Source organism: Caloenas nicobarica, chromosome 4 (genome assembly GCF_036013445.1).
Source record: "Caloenas nicobarica isolate bCalNic1 chromosome 4, bCalNic1.hap1, whole genome shotgun sequence".
NCBI lineage: Eukaryota > Metazoa > Chordata > Aves > Columbiformes > Columbidae > Caloenas > Caloenas nicobarica.
In genome coordinates, this window is record NC_088248.1 from 25,138,542 (window position 1) to 25,163,543 (window position 25,002).

The 25,002-nt window shown below is 39.5% G+C and overlaps 1 protein-coding gene across 5 annotated transcripts in view; it reads right to left on the minus strand.

Moving 5' to 3' along the window:
- MAPK10 (mitogen-activated protein kinase 10) overlaps positions 1 to 25,002 on the minus strand; it is an 86,102-nt gene that overhangs the window by 47,612 nt on the left and 13,488 nt on the right. For 2 of the 5 annotated variants that reach the window (XM_065633385.1, XM_065633384.1), the window contains exons 2-3: positions 23,721 to 23,890; positions 3,025 to 3,154 (exon numbers count right to left, since the gene is read on the minus strand). In XM_065633385.1, coding sequence (XP_065489457.1) covers positions 3,025 to 3,154; positions 23,721 to 23,890 — 300 coding nt within the window. Of the gene's footprint in view, positions 1 to 3,024; positions 3,155 to 23,720; positions 23,951 to 25,002 lie in introns of those variants that run through there. The other 3 variants (XM_065633387.1, XM_065633386.1, XM_065633383.1) reach the window with 2 other exon arrangements.

A 25,002-nucleotide genomic window follows, 5' to 3' on the forward strand; every position in this document is an offset into this window, starting at 1 on the left:
GCACCCATTGCCCCTTGTCTTATCAATGGTTGTCACCGAGAAGAGCCTGGCTCCATCCTCGTGACACTCACCCTTTACATATTTATAAACATTAACGAGGTCACCCCTCAGTCTCCTCTTCTCCAAGCTAAAGAGACCCAGCTCCCTCAGCCTCTCCTCATAAGGGAGATGCTCCACTCCCTTAATCATCTTTGTGGCCCTGCGCTGGACTCTCTCCAGCAGTTCCCTGTCCTTCTTGAACTGAGGGGCCCAGAACTGGACACGATATTCCAGATGCGGTCTCACCAGGGCACAGTAGAGGGGCAGGAGAACCTCTCTCGACCTACTAACCACCCCCCTTCTAATACACCCCAGGATGCCATTGGCCTTCTTGGCCACAAGGGCACAGTGCTGGCTCATGGTCATCCTGCTGTCCACCAGGACCCCCAGGTCCCTTTCTCCAACAGGTTATTCCCCAACTTATACTGCAAGACTCTACACTTGCTCTTGTTATACTTCATTAAATTTTTCCCCGCCCAACTCTCCAGCCTGTTGAGGTCTCGCTGGATGGCAGCACAGCCTTCTGGCGTGTCAGCCACTCCTCCCAGTTTGGTGTCATCAGCAAACTTGCCAACAGTGCACTCTAGTCCCTCATCCAAGTCATTGATGAATATATTGAATAGTACTGGTCCCAGTACCAACCCTTGAGGGACTCCACTAGATACAGGCCTCCAACTAGACTCTGCCCCATTGACCACGACTCTCTGGCTTCTTCAGCCAGTTCCCAGTCCACCTCACTACCTGATCGTCCAGACCACACTTCCTCAGTTTAGCTGCGAGGATGCCATGGGAGATGGTGTCAAATGCTTTACTGAAAGCAAGATAGACCACATCCGCTGCTTTGCCATCCTCTATCCACCTGGTTATGTCTTCATAAAAGGCTATGAAGTTGGTTAAGTGTGACTTCCCCTTGGTGAAGCCAGGTTGATTAGTGATGATCAGTGACACACCAAAATGTTAATGGTGAGACAGTCAGTTGAACTTCTAAGTTACTGGTTCAACAATCAACCGCAGCTCAGTCCAGCATAGCAGTCCTTGTGCCACAGCCAGATGTTTCTTATATGTGAGGAATGCACATCTGAGGGGACAAGCAATCAAGGACCACCTTATTAAACATAAACAGAAGACCTTCTCCCTTCTCTCTCAGGTGGCGTCAATTCGTTTGAGGGCACATATGCACACGCGCTGAGACAAATCCCATCCTGAGAGGTACAGCTTTTTAGCAGCAGCACTTTAGAACAGTAGACACATTCTGGGCAAAGACATCTTCCATACTGCAACTCCTGTTTTACTTTTTTTTAATGGGCTGGGCTGTTGAAAGACACTGGTAAGATTGTGTGAAACAGCACAGAGGAAAAATGTGACTCCAGGGATCTGAACTTCTCATGCTTTCCTTCTGTGTGGGCAACAGAGGTAGAAGATAACAGCACAACTGCCACAAAGACAACATCTGAATGTCCCCCTCCTCGCTCCCATCACCTCTATAGGCTTTCTAACAGGAATGGTTTAATATTCTTTCTGTCTACTCATATATTCTGACTGATTCTTGCTTCTGCACAGGTGCCTTTACAGTCCTCTCCTTCCTTTGCACTTCTCTGTACAGATAGATTAAAACTCTTACCCAATCAATGTGGCGCTATTATCAGCTCTTAGGCAGCATCTTTAAAATTAATACTGCTCCTGCTGCCCGGTGCTCTTTCCAGTTCATTAAAAACAACAAGTGAGAATGCATCATTCTCCTGCCTAAAGGGAGAGCTACTCCCTCATTGCTGCATTTTCAAAGCCTCATGCACTGGTCTGACTGAGGGTAGTTTCTGTCCAAGTCAGGAGGGAAGAGATGGCTACAGCCCCAATCAATACAGTGAAAGTGTAAGCATAAGTCAATGCAGAGGGCACTACAGGTGACAAGTCCTGCTTTTGGCCATTTCAGGGTCAGTCCTTTTTCTTTCTTTGTGAATTTGTGATTGAGAACTAGTGTCAAATCCCACATCACACTTTGCAAGCTCATTTATGCTTTGCATAAGGACAGAGTCATTGCAGGATCTGAGGCAAGAGCAAAGAGGTAGCAAACAAACACTCCTCATGAAAAGGGGCACATAGGTATGGCACCAGGCCACAGAAGAAATGCAGGAATTGTAGGAAAATGAAATCCTTGGAGGATTCCTTAACCAATGCAATAGGGCAATCCTACATCGCACTACAAAAAAAAAGCTTATGTAGTGTCTGGCATACAGCTCAAACTAGGCGGTTACAATTAACCCAGCCCTGGAATAACTCTTTTGCTGCAGTGTAGGAATATTTTCATTCATTACAGATATTAAATATTATACAATAGGTAGTGGGTGTAAGAAGCAGGAGAATCTAGAACCTGCTAGTATGGTTTATTTCAACAAGAACACTGTGATTAGAAGCTCCTGTGTGTTGAAGCTTCAGAGTCCCTGGCTTTGCAACATTAGCTGACACATGAACAGGCGAGAATGGAAAAGTGGTTTTCATTCTTAATTTTCTTCAGAGGTTTTGCAACTGCCTTCTCCATGACAGCCTCTCATCTTGTACAATCTATACAATGCATCTGTATAACTAGGTTTCAGATGAAGTCCAAACGAGGAGTGACACCCATGCACAGGTACTCCAACTTGAGACACCGCTTTTCAGTCACAAATCTCAGTGATGAGAAGAGGAAGCCAGGATTCCAACAACCACTTCTGCATTTCTGGAAAAGCAGCTGACAAGAACATATTCTGCTCTCTCCCGTTCTATCACCCCAACCCTACCAGCAGCACTCCCATTTGGCATAGCCTTTAAATAAGTACTTGGAAGTGTAAGATCCTCATTCTCCTATGTGGGCATATAGTACCAGAAAGACTGTAGAGCCCTTGAGCATAATTGATTTTACTTCTGTTTTAAAAAGGCACCCAAACCCCCATTTTTGTTTCTAACGAACAAATTACATACCATTTCTCTGGTTACCTACTGAAGACTTACATTTTTATGATTCACACACTTCATGAGGACCAGCTCCCTGTAAGCTCGCTTGGCATGAGTTTGGTTCTGAAATGGTCTGCTGAGCTTCTTAATGGCCACATTTCTGTCAAGGACGGCATCATATGCAGCACTGCAGTAATTACAAACACAGGGGTTAGGCATCTTAGAGGATATCCTGCATTTCTCATGGCAAATTCCTGAGACCTAAGTCTACTATTGCCTTTTTTTCCACTGAGAAAATTACTGGGACAAAAGGAGGAAAGAGTTTCTAGCGAGAAAAGAAGACACCAAAAGGAAACATGTACCACCACATCAGCAGAAGACAGCATGCACCACTACCACTAACTCCAGTTCCATAGGAAATTAACATTTATTTTCAAGGGGTGGGGAAAAAAAATTAGTAACTTCAAATAAAAATACAATAAAAACTGGATGAGACAAAAAGTTTTTTCACAAAGCAACTCTCTGTGCATTTGGTACAGCGGAGAGGCTTTTGCTTTTTCTGTCATGATTAAGGACACCACCAAGTGGCTCAATGAACAATTGCCCATTTCTATCTAGAATAAAGTTTATATTTTCCTTGTGATATTTCTTGTGGAATCAAGTTACTTAATCATTCTTTGAGACCATGTCACCCAATTCCAATAACATACCTAGAAATAGGACCATTTCACAAAATTTCTTTACCATTTCCTTCTAATAATAATTGTTACCCTTAAAAATTTCAAAACCATGAAGAAATACAGGCTCTGGTTTGCAAAGCGGGCTTTTAAAACTAGGCTTGTAAAATTCTCCTTAAATGTTTTGCTAAACGTTCAGTTATTTTGATCTTCACTTCCTACAAATCTGAATCACTTAATTTGATGGTTCAAATCTGAGTACACAGATTCTGACTTCTTTGTTTCACAAAGCACAATAATTCTCAGAAATGTTCCCAAACAGACAGTCCTTGGACCCTCTTCCTGATTCTCCCTTTTACCAAGAATAAGGAAAGGCATGACACAAGTTTTATGCTACTCCATGAAGACAAACAATGTATTTCTCAAAATATAAACCAACCAAACCACTAGTTATTCTAACAAAGACTCTTTTAAGCACCAAAGTATTCAAAGTCCTGTAATTTTTTTCTTATTAATCCCTGCTTACTGTACACATTCACTGAAATGCTCTTACAGAGTCTTACAGATCAAGTACAGAGCAGAAAGCATGCAAGCATCAGAAGCTTAGTCACAAAGCCAACAAAAACATGTAAATGCTCTAAATAAGAAAGTAAAAAAGTGTTGGCAATGTAGGTCTTCAAAACCACAGAGGTGGAGAAGAAAAAAAAAATATTTCAATTACATTACTCCTGCATAGATAACATACCAAATACCTCCCACAAATAGGAATAACTGGTTGCTAAAGGTGATGAGGAGTTTTGTGAAGAATGTTTTAGTCCACTGTTGACATCTGGGGCAAGATGGACAGATTTCCCCTGAGAATACGTTCAGAGGGAAAAAAATAATTTCTCATGACTGCCCCTGCAGGTATTCTGAAACTGTCACGAAGTTCCATTTTAACATTTTCAAAATGAAACTATTTCTGATCAGAATGTTAACTTATAGGGAAAAAAGTAAAAATAAATACTGAACAAAGAATCTCCCCAAATTATTGATACTTTGAAATGCCAAGTCATGCACCTGGAGAGGAATAAGCCCAGGCATCACCACACAGCTGGGGGTCAATGGTCTGGAAAGTAGCTTTGCCGAGAAGGACTCGGGGGTCCTGGTGGACAACAAGCTGAACACAAGCCAGGCATGTGCCCTCATGGCAAAGGACAACAGCATCCTGGGCTGCATTTAGGAAGACTGTTGCTAGCAGGTCAAGGGGAGTGTGATCCTTCCGCTCTGCTCAGTGATAAGGCCACATCTGGAGTGCTGGGTCCAGCTCCAGGCTCCCCAGTACAAGAAAGATAAGGACACATGAGCATATTTCCACTGATGAAACATAAAGATAATTAGGGATCACAATATCTGTCATACGAGGAGATGCTGCGCAATCTGGGGTTGTTCAGCCTGGAGAAGAGAATGCTCAGAGGGATCTTACCTCTGTTCTTAAGTATCTGATGGAAGGACTAAAGATGATGGAGCCAGACTCTTCCAGTGGCCCTGAGTGACCTGCTGTAGTTGACTCTGCTTTGAACAGGAAGGTTGAACTTGACGCTGTCCAACATCATCCATTCTGTCATTTGGTAACGACCTTTTTCTCTTTCTCATTACTAAGGCATAGAACTTCTATGACCAATCTAATACCATGCTAGCCCCATGCATAAACAAAGATATCGCACTCACTAGTTAAAGTGTATACGAAGCAGCTTAGGTGACAAGGCTATCAAAGATCCAGTCTGACTTGACTTGATTCTGGCCAGAGAACTTCACTCAACTAAATCTTATGTTATAAGGAACAACCTGTGTGGTTTATAGCCTAGTAGCAGAAAGTAAACCTTCTGTACCAACTGTCAGAACGGTTTTTTTCATTCTCTCTTAGTTCAGTCATGACACAGCATCATAAAGCCCATGACTAAAATATCCCTTATTCCATTAAGAAAGTATTGAACAAATAAAATGCAAAGCCAAAGGAATTAAAACACACAATCTTTCAACAGTTAAATGTTTTGTCTCTGTGGTTCACGGAAATATATTGCAAATATACTTCAGCTGGCAAATCTCTCAACTAATCCATATTACTTGATCACGCAACATCTTTAAAGAATAAAAGCCTACATGAGACTCATCTGAGCTATGTAAGAGTACTTTGAATCATTTAAATAATCTTTTATCTTCTCATATTTTAATCTCATTAGTCACATCACAGAATAACTCACTAGGAGTTAGAAAACACTAACACCAAAAGTTTGTCTGGGCAACCTTTTCTGCAGTTCCTGTCCTCTGTTTGCTGTTCTGAATTTTCTCCAGCAAAGCAGGAGATAAAAAAGCACCAATCTAAAATCAGAAAACAAAAGGCTTCTTAACCCTTGGCTTTTATGATCCTTTCCCAGTCCTGTACTTACCACGGAGGAAAATAAAACAACTAAAGAAATCCTTTGTACAGTGATATTTATTTGAGATACAAGGATCTTGACTTGAGTTCTATCATTGCCTTCTATCAAATGGAAGGTGTCCAACTACTTCAAGAAGTCAATACGTGAATTTATTGCACTGAAAAAATAAATAGCGCCGATTTTTTTCCATTCACCAGAGAGCAGCTTTTGTTTACAGACAGCCAACTATGCATTTTACTACAATGAAATTACAGATACCACATGTGGGTCCTCTCTCTGGTGCTTGCTACACAAAATCCTTACCTTGGAACACCAAGGTTAGTACTGATGACATATCAGCCTTCTTAAGTCAAACTTCAATCAGTGGCAGAACAGTGGCTGTATAAACAGGTGACTCAGGGGAGCAGAGATAAGAGAGAAAGAGTAATGAGTGTCTGAGATCCGCTAATGAAAAGGCTGACCGTGAAAGTCAATCTCAAGATGGGCAATAAGAGATTGGACTTGCATCTATAATAAAAATCTGTGCTCCTTCCTCTGGAGACTATTATAATACTCCTTGCTCAACGATGAATTTATTTTTTAATTTATACAGCCATCCTATTTTTACAACAAAGACTATAATTCACCCTCCGTCTTACAATAAAATGATAGTTTACTGCAACACGAGCTCAGAAATATCCTCCAAGTTTACGATATCTCTGGCAGCTGTACAGACAGAAAGCGCAGTAAATAAACTTTTTCCCTATAAATTCTGTTTACAGCTAGTTTGGCAAGGTAAATGTTAGTGTTAAAAATGCCTTTCTAAACTGTAAATAATTTGAAACAAACCAATTTAGCAGAAATAAAAAACTTTAGCCAGGTGCAAATATAAATTCATGACTACCAAGAGATATATGTAATTACAGCTATTTAACAAGACTCTATGCTGACTTCAGCAGAAAAGAAAAAAAAAAAAGGAAATAAATGAAACTCATTCTAGCCAGATTTACATGAACCCATCTCATAATTTGCCACCAATATTGTGCTTGAATTCAGACTGTAATGAGCAATGCACTGTTATCATACACTTGAAGGTCCAGGCATTCACTTTTATACTTATTTTGAAAAGCAAAGAGAAGCATTTGAGTTTAATATCCAAGATTCTATTTTCAATAGACAGTCACCAAGTAAATACTTAACATTATTCTTCTCATACAGGAATAAATCTTTTAACCAACAATGAAACTAAACAATTATCACTTCCATTATATTCTACCCCAGAACAGACTGCCAAAATCACAGAAAACATTTTTTAAGTTGACTCCTAGGGAAGTGCTCCTAGGACAACAAATGGCAATTTTTGATAGCCTTAAATTTCAAGATTCTTTGGATGGGGCACACATGTCCTTTTCAAGATGCTTACCCTTTCTCAAGCCACTACTCCTTTAAAGTACTATTATGAGCTCTTAGAAGATAGAACGAAAGCCTGGAAGAGGAAGGGCAGCTCCCAGCCTCCCAGGACAGGCTGTGAAACAGAAACTCGAAGCAATCTCAGCAAACAGCTCTCTACATTAAGAAAGTCTCTTCACTGAATGATGTAGAAACCTAAGGGACACTTAACACTCTTCTTACCTACCACTACATATATACATACGTCACAGCAAATATAGTATTAAAATCTTTCTGAAAAGCTTCTTAATAGTACATGTACTTTCTAAAGTAGCATCTTTGCCTTCCTCCAGAAAGACTCCAGCTGCAACTTTGTTCCGAATCACTGCTATTTATTTCTCCATTACTTGATCCTTCTAAGGTAGTTTTGCCACTGACATCAGCATTTTGCCTTATTTCCTTCATCCCAGCATAGTAAGAGGGAAGAAAGCTAAAAGTGATCTTGTTAAACAAAGCACTGATCTGTGTATTTTAAATAACCTAGTTATTTGGTGCTGCGATCTCCATCAGTGGAAAGAACTGGCAACCTTGAAAACCACAGTTAACAGGAATGCTAATGACAACTCAGCCTCAACAACCACTGATAGATGGAACAGAACACATTTGATATAGAGACATAGATACACATCTGCATGAATATGCACATACACATACGAAGAAAAGCACAGATGGTTGTGTGTATAAATGCCTTTCACAGTAATTTTTCTGACTTCAAACTCCCTGCCTTATGTTTTAGATAACTATCACTACTGCGTTTCTGAGAAGTCATTTTTAGGAACAACAAGAACCAACTATCTTTTTCCTATGTGAAGCAAAATTTCTGCAAAAGTGGTTTACAAAACTTTAACCGTAAGTTCTTTTTCTTTGCTCTGCTTAAGGTCTCATTTCAGACAAGCACTCTTACAAAAAAAAAGAGTGAAAAAAGTTTGCTTTAAGCAGATTTTAATGCGTGTTCTGGTATGTTTTTTGTGGGTTTTGTTTGCTTTTTAAATTGACCTCACTGATAGGTCCAAATTTTAGAATGAAATCAGACTTGTCTTTTTTCCCCTCTCCTTTCGATATGTAACATGAGTTTTTAAAGGCAGACATTGATACATTTATATTTACAGACAATGCATACTCCTTTCTTCAATAATTACTTTTAAACAGAAAAAAACCTGTCCTGGTTTTGTTAAAAACAAATTTATCTTTTAGTGAATTTCCCTGTCAGCTAAAGTCTTCTTACTAACTGCAGTTTTCCTGAAAGTTAGATACATGTTTTGGTAGACATAGCAGTGGAATGCAAGGTCATTGATAATGATGCATCCCACGAGATGTGCAAGCAGGAGGTGAACTGAAAATTGACCAACTAAAGTATTCCATCCCATTCACGTGATACTTCATATAAAAGTGGGGAATCACGAGGATCTCGTCCCTTTTCCTTATGGCTGACATTGGGAGAGGACCTTGCGAGTTGTCCCTGCGAACTGAGGCCTAGTGACAGACTGAATCCAGTTCCGGTTGGCTGCAGGGTCCAGTCCAGGACTTCGGGTGTCGGCCCTACATCTGCCAGAGCAGCTGCCGGGACTTTCAAGATTGGTTTTGTATATTTTTCATTATTTTCTCTATTTTTATTAGTAGCATTAGTAAAACATTTTTAATTTTTTCCAACTCTCTTCTCTCTGTCCTTGTTTCCCTCCCAATCGCCTGTCCTTAGTGGGAAGGAGGGAGAGGGAGGGGCTGAAAGGGGAAGCAGGGGGAGAGGAGGTTAACAATACATCCGCCACGGTTTTATTGTCACCCCGCAGTCAAACCACAACAAAAAGAAGTTAATGTTTTCCATTAAAATGATGTAAAAGAAAATAATTCCATACATGCACCAACATGTACAAATAGTTTTCCCCTAAACATTATAACTCAAAGGCCGCTGTATTGAACAAGAGCCTTTCAACGTTGTTATTAAGGATTGGAACCAAGCCTGGGTGCTGAAAACCCAGAAAATAACCAGTATGACCCTAATGAAAAGCTGCAAATCTGTAGTCAGGAATGGCTACTCTTCAGCCCAAGATAAGGTCTATTTCTCCTTAAAATGAAGAGAAATTCAGTTGCCTCTGAGACAGTATTCAGAGCTGATGCTTAAAAAGACCACTACAGTTTCATAATGAATGACTGCTGCACTTTTTCTACTACCAGATATGGTTCCAGCTATTTGTTTTGAGTTTCCATCAGCTCTCAGTTCCTTGCAATCAGCTGGTAACAAGTTGGATTAGGAAATTAAAAAAAAGCTGCCTCCGCACATGCAACACAAGTCATCATTTACTTTTTTACTATCACCATGGCTATTTCACAGGATAAAACAAACCAGCCTCCAAGACCTTCTGCGAGCTTCCTCATCACAACAGAGATTACTCATTGAGCTCAAAATGTTCCTTCCCACACTACATGAGGAAGCAAAGAACGTGCACACTGAAATAGAAAGGTCGAACTAAGCAGTCACCTCAGTGCATTTTACACGGGAGAAGGTCCCCTCTCTGGGCCTTTGGGAACGTTACAGACAAAACACCATTATGTCACTGCCAAATATTTAACACACCACCTCTTATCCTGTGTTAGGAATGAAGTAACACGAGAGAGGACAGAAGTGCTTGAATCATTTGGGATTATCATCCTAGTCCTTGAATAACGGTTCAACATTGCTGTCAAGATCCTATAGTGAAGTTTGTAGCACTTAAATGTCAAAAATGTACCATTAAAATTGGGTGATTTTAAGGCAGAAGTTCAAAATGCGTGGCTCTATTTACATTTCAGTGTTTAATCTGTAAAGACAGGTTCCCTTAAAAAAACCCCAAAACTCTAAGAAAATCAGGCCTACCATTCAGTGTGCACATGCTTTCATATATTTAAAAAAATTATGGCAGGTAAAGTCCTGCTAAAAACAGAAAAGATGTGTCTTGCTCTCTGCTTGCACTATACTCTTCATTTAGTGTACTGCACTACAAAATGCTTGTTCTCAAACTTGGCTTATAAGACTTATGGTTCTGATACTGAAATAAAGTCCTCTGAAAATGGAAGAGCTTACTGACCGATTCACATTATGGATTTTACATTTAGATATTAAATATTTTAGAACAGAGAAGAGTATACTTGTCACATTTTGTCTAAAATTGTCCACATCTCCTGTATCATTACAGTATCACTGAAATTATTACTGTAGCATTTTAATACAGGTTTTCTCACTTCACTACAACATACTTATTCTATTTGCCACCTTGCAAAATGCAGCACTCTGAAGGCCTTGGTTAAATGAGAGCATGTTTTATTTGAGCTACATTTTTTTGGAAATCAGAACAAAGCTCTCTGGTTATGAATACATTAAACAAGAAAAAGTCATTTAAAGAGCTCTACACACATTTCTGTCTGAAAATGTGCATAAATGACCAGAAGAAGAACGAACTGCTCATATGACCAGTTGTACATGTGCTTATTGAAATGGGAGTCCAACAGACAAATTTTCCCCACAGCTAGAAGAAACTACTTCAACAGGAATCTTTCCCCAGTCACATCTGTGACAGTGTAGGCCTAGATATTTATGATCTTAAAAGAACTTCTTCAGAGATCCAAATGCACTCGTGCTTATTCTTAAAAAAACAAACAAAAAGTCTGAGCTCACAACTCATTCAATGCCTCTCCTGTCACCCTGTGTTGGCAGTTGCACTTCCCCCCCACACGCCCTGAGAACTGGTGTGGTGGTTGCACACCCCCCTCTCACAACTGGGGCCTTCAATGGGGCAGCTGACGGCTCTTTGTGAGACCCAGAGTCGGTGGGCAGGGTCGTCAGCAGAGGAGGGGCCAAGAGCGCCCACAGCCCAGAGAAGCCGAGAAGCTTCTGGAATGCCCACAGTCAGATCTGAGCAAACTATAAATAGCGTTCCCACCGGAGAACCCCTTAGTGTGGTCTCCTCGGAGCTGCGGGTCTGCCATGCTGCCGCAGTCCCTCCCCTTAGACGGAGAAGCTGTCTAACTGGGATGGGCAGCGCCTCACCTCTGTGTGTGGGTGAGTGATAAATTACTGAATATATCCTTTAATAAGTCCTCGCCTGGTAGGCGAGTGTAAATTCCTCATCTGGGACAGGCGAGTGTAACTTCCTTGCCTAGCAGGCAAGCGTAAGTCCTGGCCACAACAGGCAAGTGTTTCTCTCTTATGAGCAAAACGGGGCAGAGAGGGCTCTGGTTTGTTTTCTTGTGAGTGTGTATATGCACGCTGTGGATCCTCATTATTCTTATTTCGCTGCACCCCAAACAATGTCCTAACCTAATATCTGAACCTGTATCTTATGTTATCGGAGTGCTAACTAATTGGATATAAACCCCATTTCTAATTGGTTTATCGGCAGTACTTTTCCGGCCAGAATAAAGTTTGGTTTGGACCTTGTTGTCCGCCTAAACTTATTTTGGGGTGCCTCCGTGACACACCCATAAAGGGTTAGACTAGTACGATTTTGATACCCACAATATCTGCAGTCCAATTTTGAATCCATATTAGTCGTTCTGTTTAAAGTACTACAATCAGCCCCGTTGCTTGAAATGTCAAAACCAAGCAGCTCTTCCCAGCAAACGAAGAAATACAATGAATTTGTATTTCTAAAGGCAACTAGATTTGCAAACTTGGCTGTGAAATCTATTTTACAATTCAGTCATGCTGAGACGACTCTTATCCATTAAACTTTGAGATAGGTGGGCTGAAGGAAGATGCTATCATACATCGTACATATGACAATGTAAAAGAAGCTGCACAGAAAAAAAAAGGCTGGAACACTTATTTTTAGTAAAATATTAACAAAAGAAGTTCACTTAACATCTGTCACTGGTGGCTCCAAATGTACTATATCATAATTTTGTTATACTACTGGGTAAAACAATAACAACATAATTCACTATGTGGCAAAACAAGCTACACACTTAGAAAACTGCTGGGAAAAACAAGACTCACAGGCTGGAATCTATTAAGAAAATGGATGGTCTGCAGTAAAAGTTGCCCTCTATTACTTGATAACAAATTCTACTGGTACTAGGCTGAACCTGTTCTGCTGATCTCTTCTTTTAAAACAGTTACACACATGAAAATATCAGATTTGTTCATGTTAACAAAGCGCTCTTCCGTCAATACCTCTAGCAGTTCTTAAAGGTGACTATCCTCCCCAACTCCACCACCCCCACAAACCCATGTATAGAGAAGCTCCACACCTGTACGGACCAAAATCTCTTGACAATTCAAATGCACAGGGTTATGCCCTTTTGGCTCAAGTTGTACAGAAATGTCTCTGTGACTCTCTCATCTGCAGCTTAAACTTCAATTTATTTGTCTTTCTAATTACCTGAGCTGGTGACACCCTAACAAGAACCAGTTTGGAATTGACTGATCCGTTCTGTACATTGATGCAAGACAAACTCTTTTCCCATAGCCATTGTCACTCAATGGTAGGAAAAGCAATATGGAAACAGGTACACTGTTCACACATCGCCTGGCATGTCTCTCATAATGGATGCCGTTTTACTTTGCCTAGTGACTAAAATGTTCATGAGCATACTGAATATAAAGTATGTTTACATATTTCTCATCTGTATATATATGCTCTGCTAATTCTTTATATTTGGCTGTGGAAGCAATTCAGTTGTGGAATCCTTTTCTGAATAGAACTGGAAACCCAGTACTTTCTGCTGCTGCATTTCTCGTGTCCTTAATTCACTATATAGTCTGCTAGTTGACAATAACTTTCGCTTACTGTCAGCCAAGGAAATTCAACCTGGTCAGTGAAAGAAGCCAAGTTTTTTTTTTTTATTTTCTGCTTTAAAGGTCTCTAGGCCAAAATGCTTCCCCTTATGTGTGTGACATGTTAGAGATGACAATCTCATGGTTTCCAAAGCGTGTGACACTACTTGCTCTTTGTAGGCTCAAAGATTTACTGAAGCCAGAGCATGGTAAACATCTGAAAAATGGACCAGAGCTGGTGGTGCTTATCAATATTCAGTGGCATAAAACACACGGGTAAAGGAAGTTAAAGTGTGATTTGCAGGTAAACGTCTGCCCAGCATTTGGAGAATGGGTATAAGGCATTGAATCTTGCAATGAGATCTCACATTCGGTGCTCTGAACTGTCAGGAGGGTATGTAAACTTTGGACAGTTTCTAAGTTGTGTTAAGAATCAAAGCAGCCAGAATAAGTCCTGTTTCCTCATTTAACAAAAATTTACAAGACTACAGAAAAACAGACACCGAGGCAGAGCCCTTACACCTGGCAGAAATTGAATACCTAGCACTTTCAGGCTGTCAGTCACATGATTAATCTGTTATTTTTGGATCTACAAACTGAAATAGAAAACAGCTACTATCTTCCATAGCCACCTCAGTGTCATAATTTAAAAGACTTGCTGGCTTGCCTGACGGAACAATAGCTGTCAGTTTCGAGAAAAAGAAACATTATTTCACCACTTTTCTTGCTGCGTTTCTCAACTGATGAAAAATCAAAATTCAACCAAGTACTAAAAATGTATTGTCAGCAAGTAATCATCTGCAATGTGATAATCATGGAAGGAAAAAAAAAAAAAGTCAAAGTAAAAAGGTTAACCCTTTCGCTGCTCTAGTTTCCCATAGCTAACCCTGCAACCTCTGCAAGGCTGTTCTAACCAGACAGAAAGAGAAGATCAGAAATGCTGAAATATCACTTGGTGTTGTCCCCAGAGGGAAGAAAGCCAGTCCTGCCACAAATGTGACCTTTACCCTCCCAGCCAAAGGGCTAATTCACAGTCTGCCCCTATGACACTAACTCAACCAACCCAGGCTGCTCTAACTCATTCTGCTCTCTCCTTTATCTACAGTCTCTCGCATCGAGGGACATCTCCAACACAGGTAAGATGCGAGCAGGTAGAGCTGATCATTTGTAAGGGTACAAAATGTTTTATCTCCTGTACAACAAGCTGAAATAACCTTTGTTGAACAGGAACAAAATGAAAAACTACTCAGGGTTTTTGGGCTTCCCTGTTACACCACAAAGTTCAAGATGCAGATGCTCCGACACATGTTTAAAACAAGATTTTTGTTTCAATTAGAAAAACTACCCCTTTCTGTGGCTCCTGGTGAATTAGCAACCCCAGAGCTACAAAATTTATTTTCAGTTTGTAAAGGGGAGACAGTCAGTTTTGGATTGAAAGGTGTAACACCATAAATCCAGAAAAGAATAGCAGGAAAAAAACCCCAAACACCGCCACCCTCCGAAAAACCCAAATCAGAACCCTCTGTTTGCTATGTGCTTTCACTCCTGCCTTTGAGTCTTCCTCCTTTCTGCTTCCGTTCCCAACTGCCTCTATTGCCAACTCTTGCCCATTCTGGTCCGTTTTCCCACTAATGTTATGCCAGACATGTCTTACATTGTTCACAAACTTCACCTAGGCTTCATAAACAATCTCTTGTTTCATATTGTCTTTTTATTTCACCTAACTTCTGTAACATTCCAGTTTTTCAACTGTCACTGTTTTTTACAACTGTCTAAGGACAGCAGGTGTTCATATAACGGATAATCTTTTACTTTTTGTAAAACATTGAGAATCGGTAGACCACATTAATATCGGAAAATAAATATCAGCAATACATGCTAACAGAGAAAACAGAATTATCTGAGGTGTATTTCCTTCCAGACTGGCTCTAATTTGTCTATTCCTGGTTCTACTGCTGTTTTGTTTGGGTGCCTGCCCTTTTACTTGAATGCCCTGTCCTAGAGCCCTATCTCTCTGATTCCATATGATCACAGCTATTTTCCTATCACAGGTGCAACCCCCTTTTTCTAGGAGAGAACATGAGCGTTTAGTGACATAGCTCTCATGACAAACACATGGTCATCGGCGATGATGATGCAACAGTCTTCCTTTCAGTGGTGACAGGATTTCAAGTGAATGAAATAAAAGGGTAAGTCTGACCTCAGTTAAGGAATGGCTGCACTGCACTGACAGTAGTTAATTTCAACCCTGATTTCCTCCTTGAACTGAGATTTTTCTGCAATTGAATTCCAGGCAAAGACAACATGACACAACAAAAGAAGCAAGGAGAGTCTTAAAAAAAAAAAAAAAAAATAAATCTTATATGTTGAAGCATAGGAGTGAGATAGAACAAACGTGCGAAAAGGGAAACCTGGCAGTGACCAAAAGGAAGTTTTTGATGAGGTAGGAGCAGATAGGCGCTTGTCATCTGCAAAGGCAGTTATAAAATGTTACTGCTTGACAGCACAAAATGTAAATCAAATTGAGTTTTTCATCAGCCACAACAGAAAGAGTGTAAGTTACAGAAACATGAATTACTTCTATGCAGCCACAGAATTTACAAACAGCTGATAATTTTTTTTAATGGGTCCGAAAGGATCATAGATGCTTATCCAGTAATGGCTGTGAACAAACCTGCTCTATTTCTCAGAGTTGTACTGATCCAACTGAAAATCCTGGCTGTTCACATTCTCAGATGAGCCTGACTATGCCTTTAGAGTATTGTAGTTTATGACCAAGTAAAGAGAGTACCGCTGTCAAAGTTCACAAAAACAGGTTGTGCAGAGATAGTTTCTACACCAGCTTACTTAAATTTTTTTAATAAACCTGCAGAGAGAAAATTTTGAATAGATCCTGACTACTTAACTATTGTAGTCACAGAAACTATACAGGTCCTTTAAGAAGGAAAAAGGAGAGAGTCTGAGATATAGGTGGTCTGAGTATTTTAGAGACGGAGCCTCTGATCTCTTTGCTAGAATAGCATGCTGTGGCATGTTTTATCACACATTGTTTGTGATTACCAGAACCTAAATTAAATTTCAGATTTCTGTGGACTAGTGAAGGGAAATGAAACATGAGAAGATAAACATGAAATACAGGGTGACTTCCTGCCTACCAGGAATCTCAGCAGTTAGGTAGGAAAAGAACGTTAAAAGAAAAATAAGAAATTTTTTTGTAAAGTAATTATACGTCAGACCTTTAAAAAATTTTAACAGTAATTCTTGCTCAAACATTACATCTCAGGTACCCCTGTCATATAAAAATGGGTCTTCATCCTGCCTCAGGTGCCTTCATGCACTGCTACTGGATATATTTTTTACTTTTTTTTTCTTCTTTCCCATTTCTATTAAATATATCAGTAGACAGAAGTTGTAAGAATCAAAGTAAACATGGAATAGAAGTTGCTTTTTCTTTAAGACAATTAACTTAGCTCAATTTTCAGATATATTACATACAGCTTGACAAATGGCAGCTGTTATCTATGTGCTTAACAGCAGTTTCCTCCACATCGAGGCTAAATTCTTCATTCAGTCATTAGCAAGAGCACTGCAAGACCTTGCCTAGTCCTCTCACCCCACAGCCAAGCAAACTGTCTCTGAATATGTGCTACTATGCAAATTCTAACAGCATCACCTTAAGAAACACAAATCTGACTAACTTAAGATACCATCCTCCCTCAGTATTATGGAGCCCAATTCCAGAGCTACTGAAGACTTGCTGTTCCCACCAGGAGTTTCTCAGCACCTCAAAATTCATGTGCCGGTGATCCAGATTCCAAACGCAATTGGGAAATTTGCTATCTTTTTGAAGAGTCAAGGCACAGATGTATCAGAATGACAAACCAGAATGTGCTGTTCCAGATGTACATCAGATGGTGATCTATGGTTAACTGAACACACGCAACTAAATTTCTGGCATTTCAGACTAATGATATGCTAAAAAAATCCAAACAATGCTACAATGTGAATGTAAATTGTAACTGGAGAAAAATTCTGCCACATACAGATGAATGAGTGAGGCTTGAAGTTTGCTGTGAGTTTACTCAGAGGTATTTCAACATTTCGGAACTTTCTGAAGTGGGGAAAAAAAAAATACTGGCAATCATTTAAAGCACTTATTCTCAGAAGAAAAAAAAAATCTCATCAGGTTTTGCCATTGTAGGAGATATTAGCACTGGGAAGGATCAGAGAATTTGTTTAAATTTACAGGCTTATTTCACTAACAGTACAGTAATAGTTCACAGTACAAACTGACAGGTATTTTCCACATTACTCTTGCACAAAACACTTCCAAAACTCTCTAAAGTTTGTCTTCAAAAACCTCCTCAGGAGCAGAGTGTCAAGGCACATCAGCAAAGCACACAGCATGAGGACACAAGCTGAACTAATGGATACACACTGGAGGATCTTTTAAAGAACAGAATAAATCTGCAGTGCCAGCCAACAGAATAAGCACAGAAAGTCTGAGATGCGACTGTGTAACTGAAACACAACTGAATTCACAACAAACACTCAGTACTGATTCACAGGAAAGACTGGGACTGACAAAATTAACACTGCCACTCCCTTCAGGGCCACCAAAATTCTAGGCACATCTGGGTACATGGTTCACTTTGTTTCTCCTCTGAATTACATGTATTCATTCTTCTCCTCTTCTGAGGAAAATTGGTGATCTATCCTGTGGTGACGACACCTCTGAACATCAATGGAACTGTGCTGGTTTATACAAGAGGAAACATTGACCTCTGTCAGGGAACACAGTATTTCAGTTTAGTGGCACAAAGAAACCAAAACAATGTAATTGGGATAGCAGGGTCACGATGGAGAAATATCTTCATCTCTTGACAACTTTATTATGCCAGTGTCCAGCTAAACAATAGCAACAGAGTTGTGCATTAACTGCAAGACACTGTCCACTATTCTCTTTTCCATTGCACCATAGAAAATACATAAACTATTCTTCTTTGATCAGTGTGGGCTCATCATTGATTATGCTCAGAGGTGTCATCTCCTCTTTTCTATTGCTGTTACCGTTATTCCCACTGCAATATCGCTTTGGAGCCTTATACTCAAGACCAGGAGTCAATTGTGCTACATGAAATCAAAACTGAAGGATAACCAACATAAAAAAGAGCTCAAGTGTTTTTGCAAACTCAAGGATCTCATATTCTTTATTATTTGCAGGCACATTCCACACAGAACACAGTCATACTAAATTAAAATCTATTTTTATGTAGTTCTATTGATTGACTATGTTCATATTCTTCACAGACCTCTAGCAGAGATCTATGGGATGGAAGAGGTATCCCTATAATAATTTTCTTAGTATACATGAATATACAGAGAGTAAGAGGAAGTTTTAGCCAATTCCGTCTTCACAAATCTTCCATGACCAGTATCATGACACAACAGGACACTTCTCTATGATAGCTCCCAGAAGAACAGCAACAAAAACCCCTTTGTACTGCACAGAATCTGTTGCATTCCTGCTCCTAGCCTTTGAATGCTATGGTGATTACTTTAGGGAAAATAATCAGCAGTTACATAGCCACAACAAGCACCACCATCATAAATGCCTGTTTGGAAGAACTCTGCACTTCTTAGGATTCAATCACCAAATTACATTTAAATCAGCAAAGGAGAACCTTAGACAACATAGCAAGCTAGCAGTTGACTTGCTGGCTCTACCTGTTACAGGGAAGACAAAAACACTGCAATCTCCTTCCTATTCAGGCTCGAAAACTATTTCCGAGACAAAAAAAAAAAAAAAAAAAGGAAGCAAACTCCCACAACCATAAACAACATTAAAAAAAAAGTCCAATTTACTTCTTCAAGGATATATTTATAGACTCCTCTATATTTACAAATGAGATACCTTTCTAAATTTATAATGCATTTACTAAAAAACTACCAGGGCTCTCCAAAAACATCCTCAAAACATCATTCCTGCTCCCATACTCCCCCAAAAATATTACAAAAACCTCTTGCATAAACTAGATAACATAAATCACCTCCCAGTTTACACTCCTCTGTCCAGTTGACATGTCATTAGACCACATCCCAACATCATACAACATGAAAGCCTGTCTTCACTCTTCACAAAAGAGCAAGATAAAATTCAGAATTTCAGCTGAAACACAGCAGACTCATCTGTTTGATACTCACCCAGACAACTTTGTCTTCAAAGCCAACACTTTCTCCTGAGAATGCACACAGGTGTAGGCACCAATGCAGTCATAAACCAGGCCAAATGTCTTCCATAAGCTGCTTTTGAGATTTTAATTACTTGTATCCTCAAGCCTCTAAGTGATCTTTTCACTACCTGCCATGGAAAACTGGACTTCATCCTTTCTTCCATCATAAATTCAAAACTATCACAGCCCCTTCAAATTGCTTTTCGAATATTCCTATACAACATCATTTTCCTAGACATCAGAGGCAGTATCAAAATATCACAGCAAATATAAGAAATGAAAGCTTGCAAACCACAGCAGAAAACCTACAGATAACTGCTTTGCTTCCAGGCAAAAAGCATTCATTTATAAAACCAAAAAAACCACTCACTCCACGATCAGCATGTTTTTGTTGATTTTATAGAACATGAGAATCCCTTTCCCTCCACCCTCTTCTAAATCATCCATCCCTACAGGCTTAAAGCGACCTCTGTTTCTCTCTCCCTCTTGTAAAATAAGGCAGCTGTCACCTCCCTTCTAACACTGCAGAGAGGTACAAACTAATGCTTCTCTCAGTGGTTTAAGTAGCATGTATCTAATTAAACTCAGAAAACTGTTCTCAACTCATTTTATCTTTGAAGTTTTCTGTTTCTATCAGACTTAAAGCTCAATGTGTGTCATTAAAAGCCTGAGTAGTTTTTACAACTATAGCGCCTGGTCTAATATACTGCAAGCTCTGTTTTACCTATGTCCTATCGTCATCATGTCTAAAACAATGTGATAAGTTTATGCAAATGCACCCTGCATAGTCTTTCTCACAGATGTCAGCGCTGTGGGTACAGTGAGCAAACAATCTACAATTTCATTAAGAGCAGTTTTTGCAGTGAAGAGCAACTTCCCTGCTCAAGAGATTCCAAGCAGTATTTTTTCTTCCTGCTGGCAAAAATAATTTTGTGAACATAGTTAACACAAATCCCATTGAAAGCTCCTACCATTAATTCCTGAAGATATGGAATGCACTATGTCTACAGCCAACACCCCTTCATCAACGAGTCTGTAGTTATTTCGCATGGGCACAATGACAATTATAACTAACACTCACACCATATGGCTTGCTCTTCTTCACATAATTTAATAAGTTATCATCCCCTCAAGACTTTAATATCTTTACCTTAATGCTTCTGTATCAAGAAAATTATTTTATCTTTGATGTAATTTTTCAAATAGTCAAATGAAGTCCCCATTTATTTCATAACCCCATTCCGTGCTTCCTGTGCCTGTTTCTGTTCCAAGACATGAACTATTTTTCACTGAATTGCTCTTACTTATGTTGATATCTATTTATAGAATTGTGTGAGAAAGACTTCAATACTCTGTGGCTTTGCCTATGAACCCTGCAACACTGGCTTCCAAGAGCAGCCTGAAAAATATTGTGTCTCTCCTCCAACGCCCTCTGCCTCCACAATTACTTCCTGGGCTGCAGGCAGCTTGCCGGGGCAAAGGTACCTGGCAAGGGGCAAAGGCAGCTGGCATGCTGGGCATGTGGGGTCCCACATCCAAGCGAACATGAAAGCTGGAGCTAGCATAGAATCGTAGAATCATAGAACCATAGGATTGCTTCAGTTGGAAGAGACTCTCAGAATCATTGAGTCCAACCATAACCTAACCTAATTCTAGCACTAAACCATGACCCTAAGAACCTCATTCTGAACGTCTTTTAAACACCTCCAGGAATGGTGACTCCACCACTTCCCTGGGCAGCCTGCTCCAATGCCTGACAACCCTTTCTGTGAAGAACTTTTTCCTAATACCCAAGCTAAACCTCCCCTGGCACAACTTGAGGCCATTTCCTCTTGTCCTATCGCTTGCTACCTGGGAAATGTAATTTTAGTATTTTAAATAATATAATTTTAAACACGCTCCATCCTACAACCTCCTTTCAGGTAGTTGTAGACAGTGAGAAGGTCTCCCCGAGTCTCCTTTTTTTAAGAAAAGCAAGTGAAATTCGGTCCTGAAGTTAGTGCTGAGGCATGAAACATCTTGCACAAGATTAGTAATGAGAGATTTGATGTCAAATTACTGAAAAAGCTACTATTAAATTATTCCCTTTTCCTCAAGATATGGGAATTACAGTTGTGTGGCTGAGTACTAAAAGCAGAAAAGTCATCAGCAGCTCAGCTCTTCCAGCACTTGCCAGCTGCAAAAATTTAGACTAGTCAAGAAGCAGGTCACTGGCTGCAACTTCTGGCACTCTTTGATTCAGCTCCTGCACTTCTGTGAATTCTGGCACTAAGAAACAGAACCGCATCCCAGATCTGCTGCACTCCTCAGACAACAAATCATTCAGCATGAACAGAACCACTGGATCTAAAAGAAAGGATGACCTAGGTTTTTCCCACTGTTTTCACAGAGGCTCTCCTCATGACTGTTCTTTGTGAAAGAACAAGAGGAGCAGGGCAAGACAACTCACTCGCCACAGCCAGCAGCACTCCACAAACAGACAGGTTTTCCACACGTTTTTCTCCTAAATTGATTTGCTTTTTCTAGATGTAACCCTATATGCATCAAAATACCTATAGTTTCTGAATAGTTTAAGTTTCTACAGTAGAAACTTACACTATTTAAGGTTACTGTGTAAACTTACTGTTATATACTATATAATTATTATGCAATTAGAAACACAACTGAAGATTATTTTATCATGTATTGTCTTCCTTTAGCTAAACTACATGTATTTATCTCACAAGTTTTTTCACTAATTGATTCTTCATGCTTCAATCAGTTTGTTAATGTATTTCTGATAAATTATCGCTCATGACAGGTAGATTACAACATAATACATACTAAGCAAAAAAGTTCATTATCTTCCCCATCTATCATGTAATACTGCTACATCTGTACATCCAAACTGTAAAAGGCCTTTTATGGCCTCTCCATGCTGCTCAGCTATTTCAGGAGATTCACGTTAATTTTCACTTGAACTTATTTGTTTACTCATTTGTTTTTATTTCTAAGGTATTCTTAATTTTTGCCTGTCAAGTCAGTATGAAAGACAAATTCACAGGATGTTACTGATTTTATCTAACTGAATTTCTATGGTTTTTTGCTGCTCATAATTGACCACTACAGCAATTCAGTTGCAGAGAGGTTCAATAAAATTGTTTTCATCTAAATCAAATATAGTAACAAAAAACATCTCTTGCTATGTATGAATGTGGATAAACAGTGCAAAATGAACATTAATAGGACTTAAAACAAAGTATGTTTCTTTCCCAAAACTGATTTTAAACTAACCTTTAGCCCTTTTGTGGTTAAAATACAAAATGAAGTACTTGATAATTTAGATCAATCTTTGGACTTGTGTGGCCTCAAAGTATACTAAATACTCAAAGTGGCAGACTGAGACCTAAGGATGTCTTGCTAATTTTTATTACACTGCTAATTATAGTGCCAATGATCCATGGAAGCCCACTTGCCCCTGGATTAATGGAACCTGTTACTTTACCATTGCCTCCAACTGTAAGCTAACACACACCACATCAAAGTCAGAAAAAAACAACAGATGGAATTAGACTTCATCTCTGATTAAGTTATAGATAAAAAGTGGTGTTAGTTACCCTAATGCCTCGTATTTAAACAGGTAACCAATGCCTGCACATAGACATTTAAATACAAGCCACTGCAATTTAAAAGCCATCTCTAAAAAGCCAAACAGGGTATCGCAACCTTTGAACATAATAATTTTGCATTCCATAAGCCTGTCGTATTATTTAGGAGAGCTACTGCATTTGTGTCTTTCGTTCGCATTATTCACATCATTGCAACGTCTCTTTTAAGGAATAAAGGAAACATTAGCAGTTACCTCGATTTAAAAGGCTTCCATTCTGAATACTTGAGAATGTTACGGGATGTGACAAGTTTCTCTATTGCTCTTAGTGACTTTTACTGTACAAAGACTAAAATTGCAGGGTTTACTTGCAATATTATTTGCACTGCCTCTAGAAATAGCACCACAGTTGTCAATTATGATAAGATCTTTCTCCTGCTATCTAGCTAGTTGCAGTTTGCTATATGGAGAAACAAACTCAGCGCTATCTTTCTCACCAGCAGAATTTATTAGAGAACCACTAGGCTCCTTCTGCCTCAGGATGTCTCTTGCCTGACTGCTATTTTTGCAATTTTAGACAATGTCTGAGGCTAGCAAACTGTGAAGAAATGTAAAAGGCAAATCCTATTTAAAAGCATAAGAAAAACTGCTGATACTTACCAAACTATTCCCTGAGCCCCAGAGCCAATAGGTTTCAAGTTCTGGTAGCGTTTGAGAACTGTGAAGGTCGAGTCACCTACTTCCACACTGTAGAACTGGTTGTCAACTTTGCTTTTGCTCATGTTGTAATGTTTGGCAATATATGACACATCCACTTGTTTCCCAAATCCCTGTTGTACAAAAGAAGGAAAAGGGGGAAGGGAGGAGGGGAAAAAACACAGAAACCAAGGCTGGTAAAACATCAGAATACTGATGAAACACAATCTAATTTTTCAATGTAAGTTCTTGTCATTTTAGACTCATTTTCATAGATCTACATATGAATCCCCACATGCTCCCAAAGACTTTATCAAACCCTCTTTCATCCAGGAAGTTACAATAAAAAGCCACCAATGAAAGAAAGCTAGCAAATTCTCCAGCCAATGTTTGTGACAGTTACCCTCAACTACTGGTCTCTGCCTTTCGTCACTGCTGCTTTATGTCTACTGGCTTATGTATTCATGCTGATTCTGCCCTCATTTGTACTGCAATAAATACCTTATTTTAAAATGAAATGCTTAGATCAGTGTAGAAATGGGACAAGAGACACAGGAATTAGGCTCTTTGTCATTGGTCAGATAAAGCAAGTAAGTCCATTCACACGAGTGCTAAAGCTTTCCCTGAGCATATGATAAAGGCCCTGAGAACCTTTCAACAGGAGCTGCAGAAGAAACAGCAGTTTATGAGATGAACTGTGATCTGACATGGTTCGGTATCATGGAGACTATGCACTAGCTCAGGCAATCTTCCCATGTTCTGGGGTTTTAACAACATAAAAGTTGCTCTTGTGACCTGACAAATGCATTAGTCCTAAGCAAAGGCTAATTTTCATGACACAAAGACAAGTTACTGTAAACATTTTATGCTTGCACTGAAGCCAGCACTGCAGAGCTGTGACCTTGCCCAAATTCATATAATTACAATAGACAAAGTTACATTATAACTGTTTCATGACTACTAGTGGGCTCAGATCAGCAAAGTACATAGTAACTTTGAGCTAAAAATCAGAATTTAGTGTTTGTAATTTTGGATCCTGCACTATGTGGTACTGAGCACAGGATGCAAAAGTTCGACATGTAACAACAGATCTATCTTCAAGTATTTGACGATTGATTTATGGAAGTCAAGGCTTTTCCAAATACCTTCTATAAACAGAAGCAAATCTCAAATATATTTTCCTGCTGCATGTGTCTTTCTCTGCCTGTGCATTCATTTTCCGTCCTCGCAAACACAGCTTCTAAAC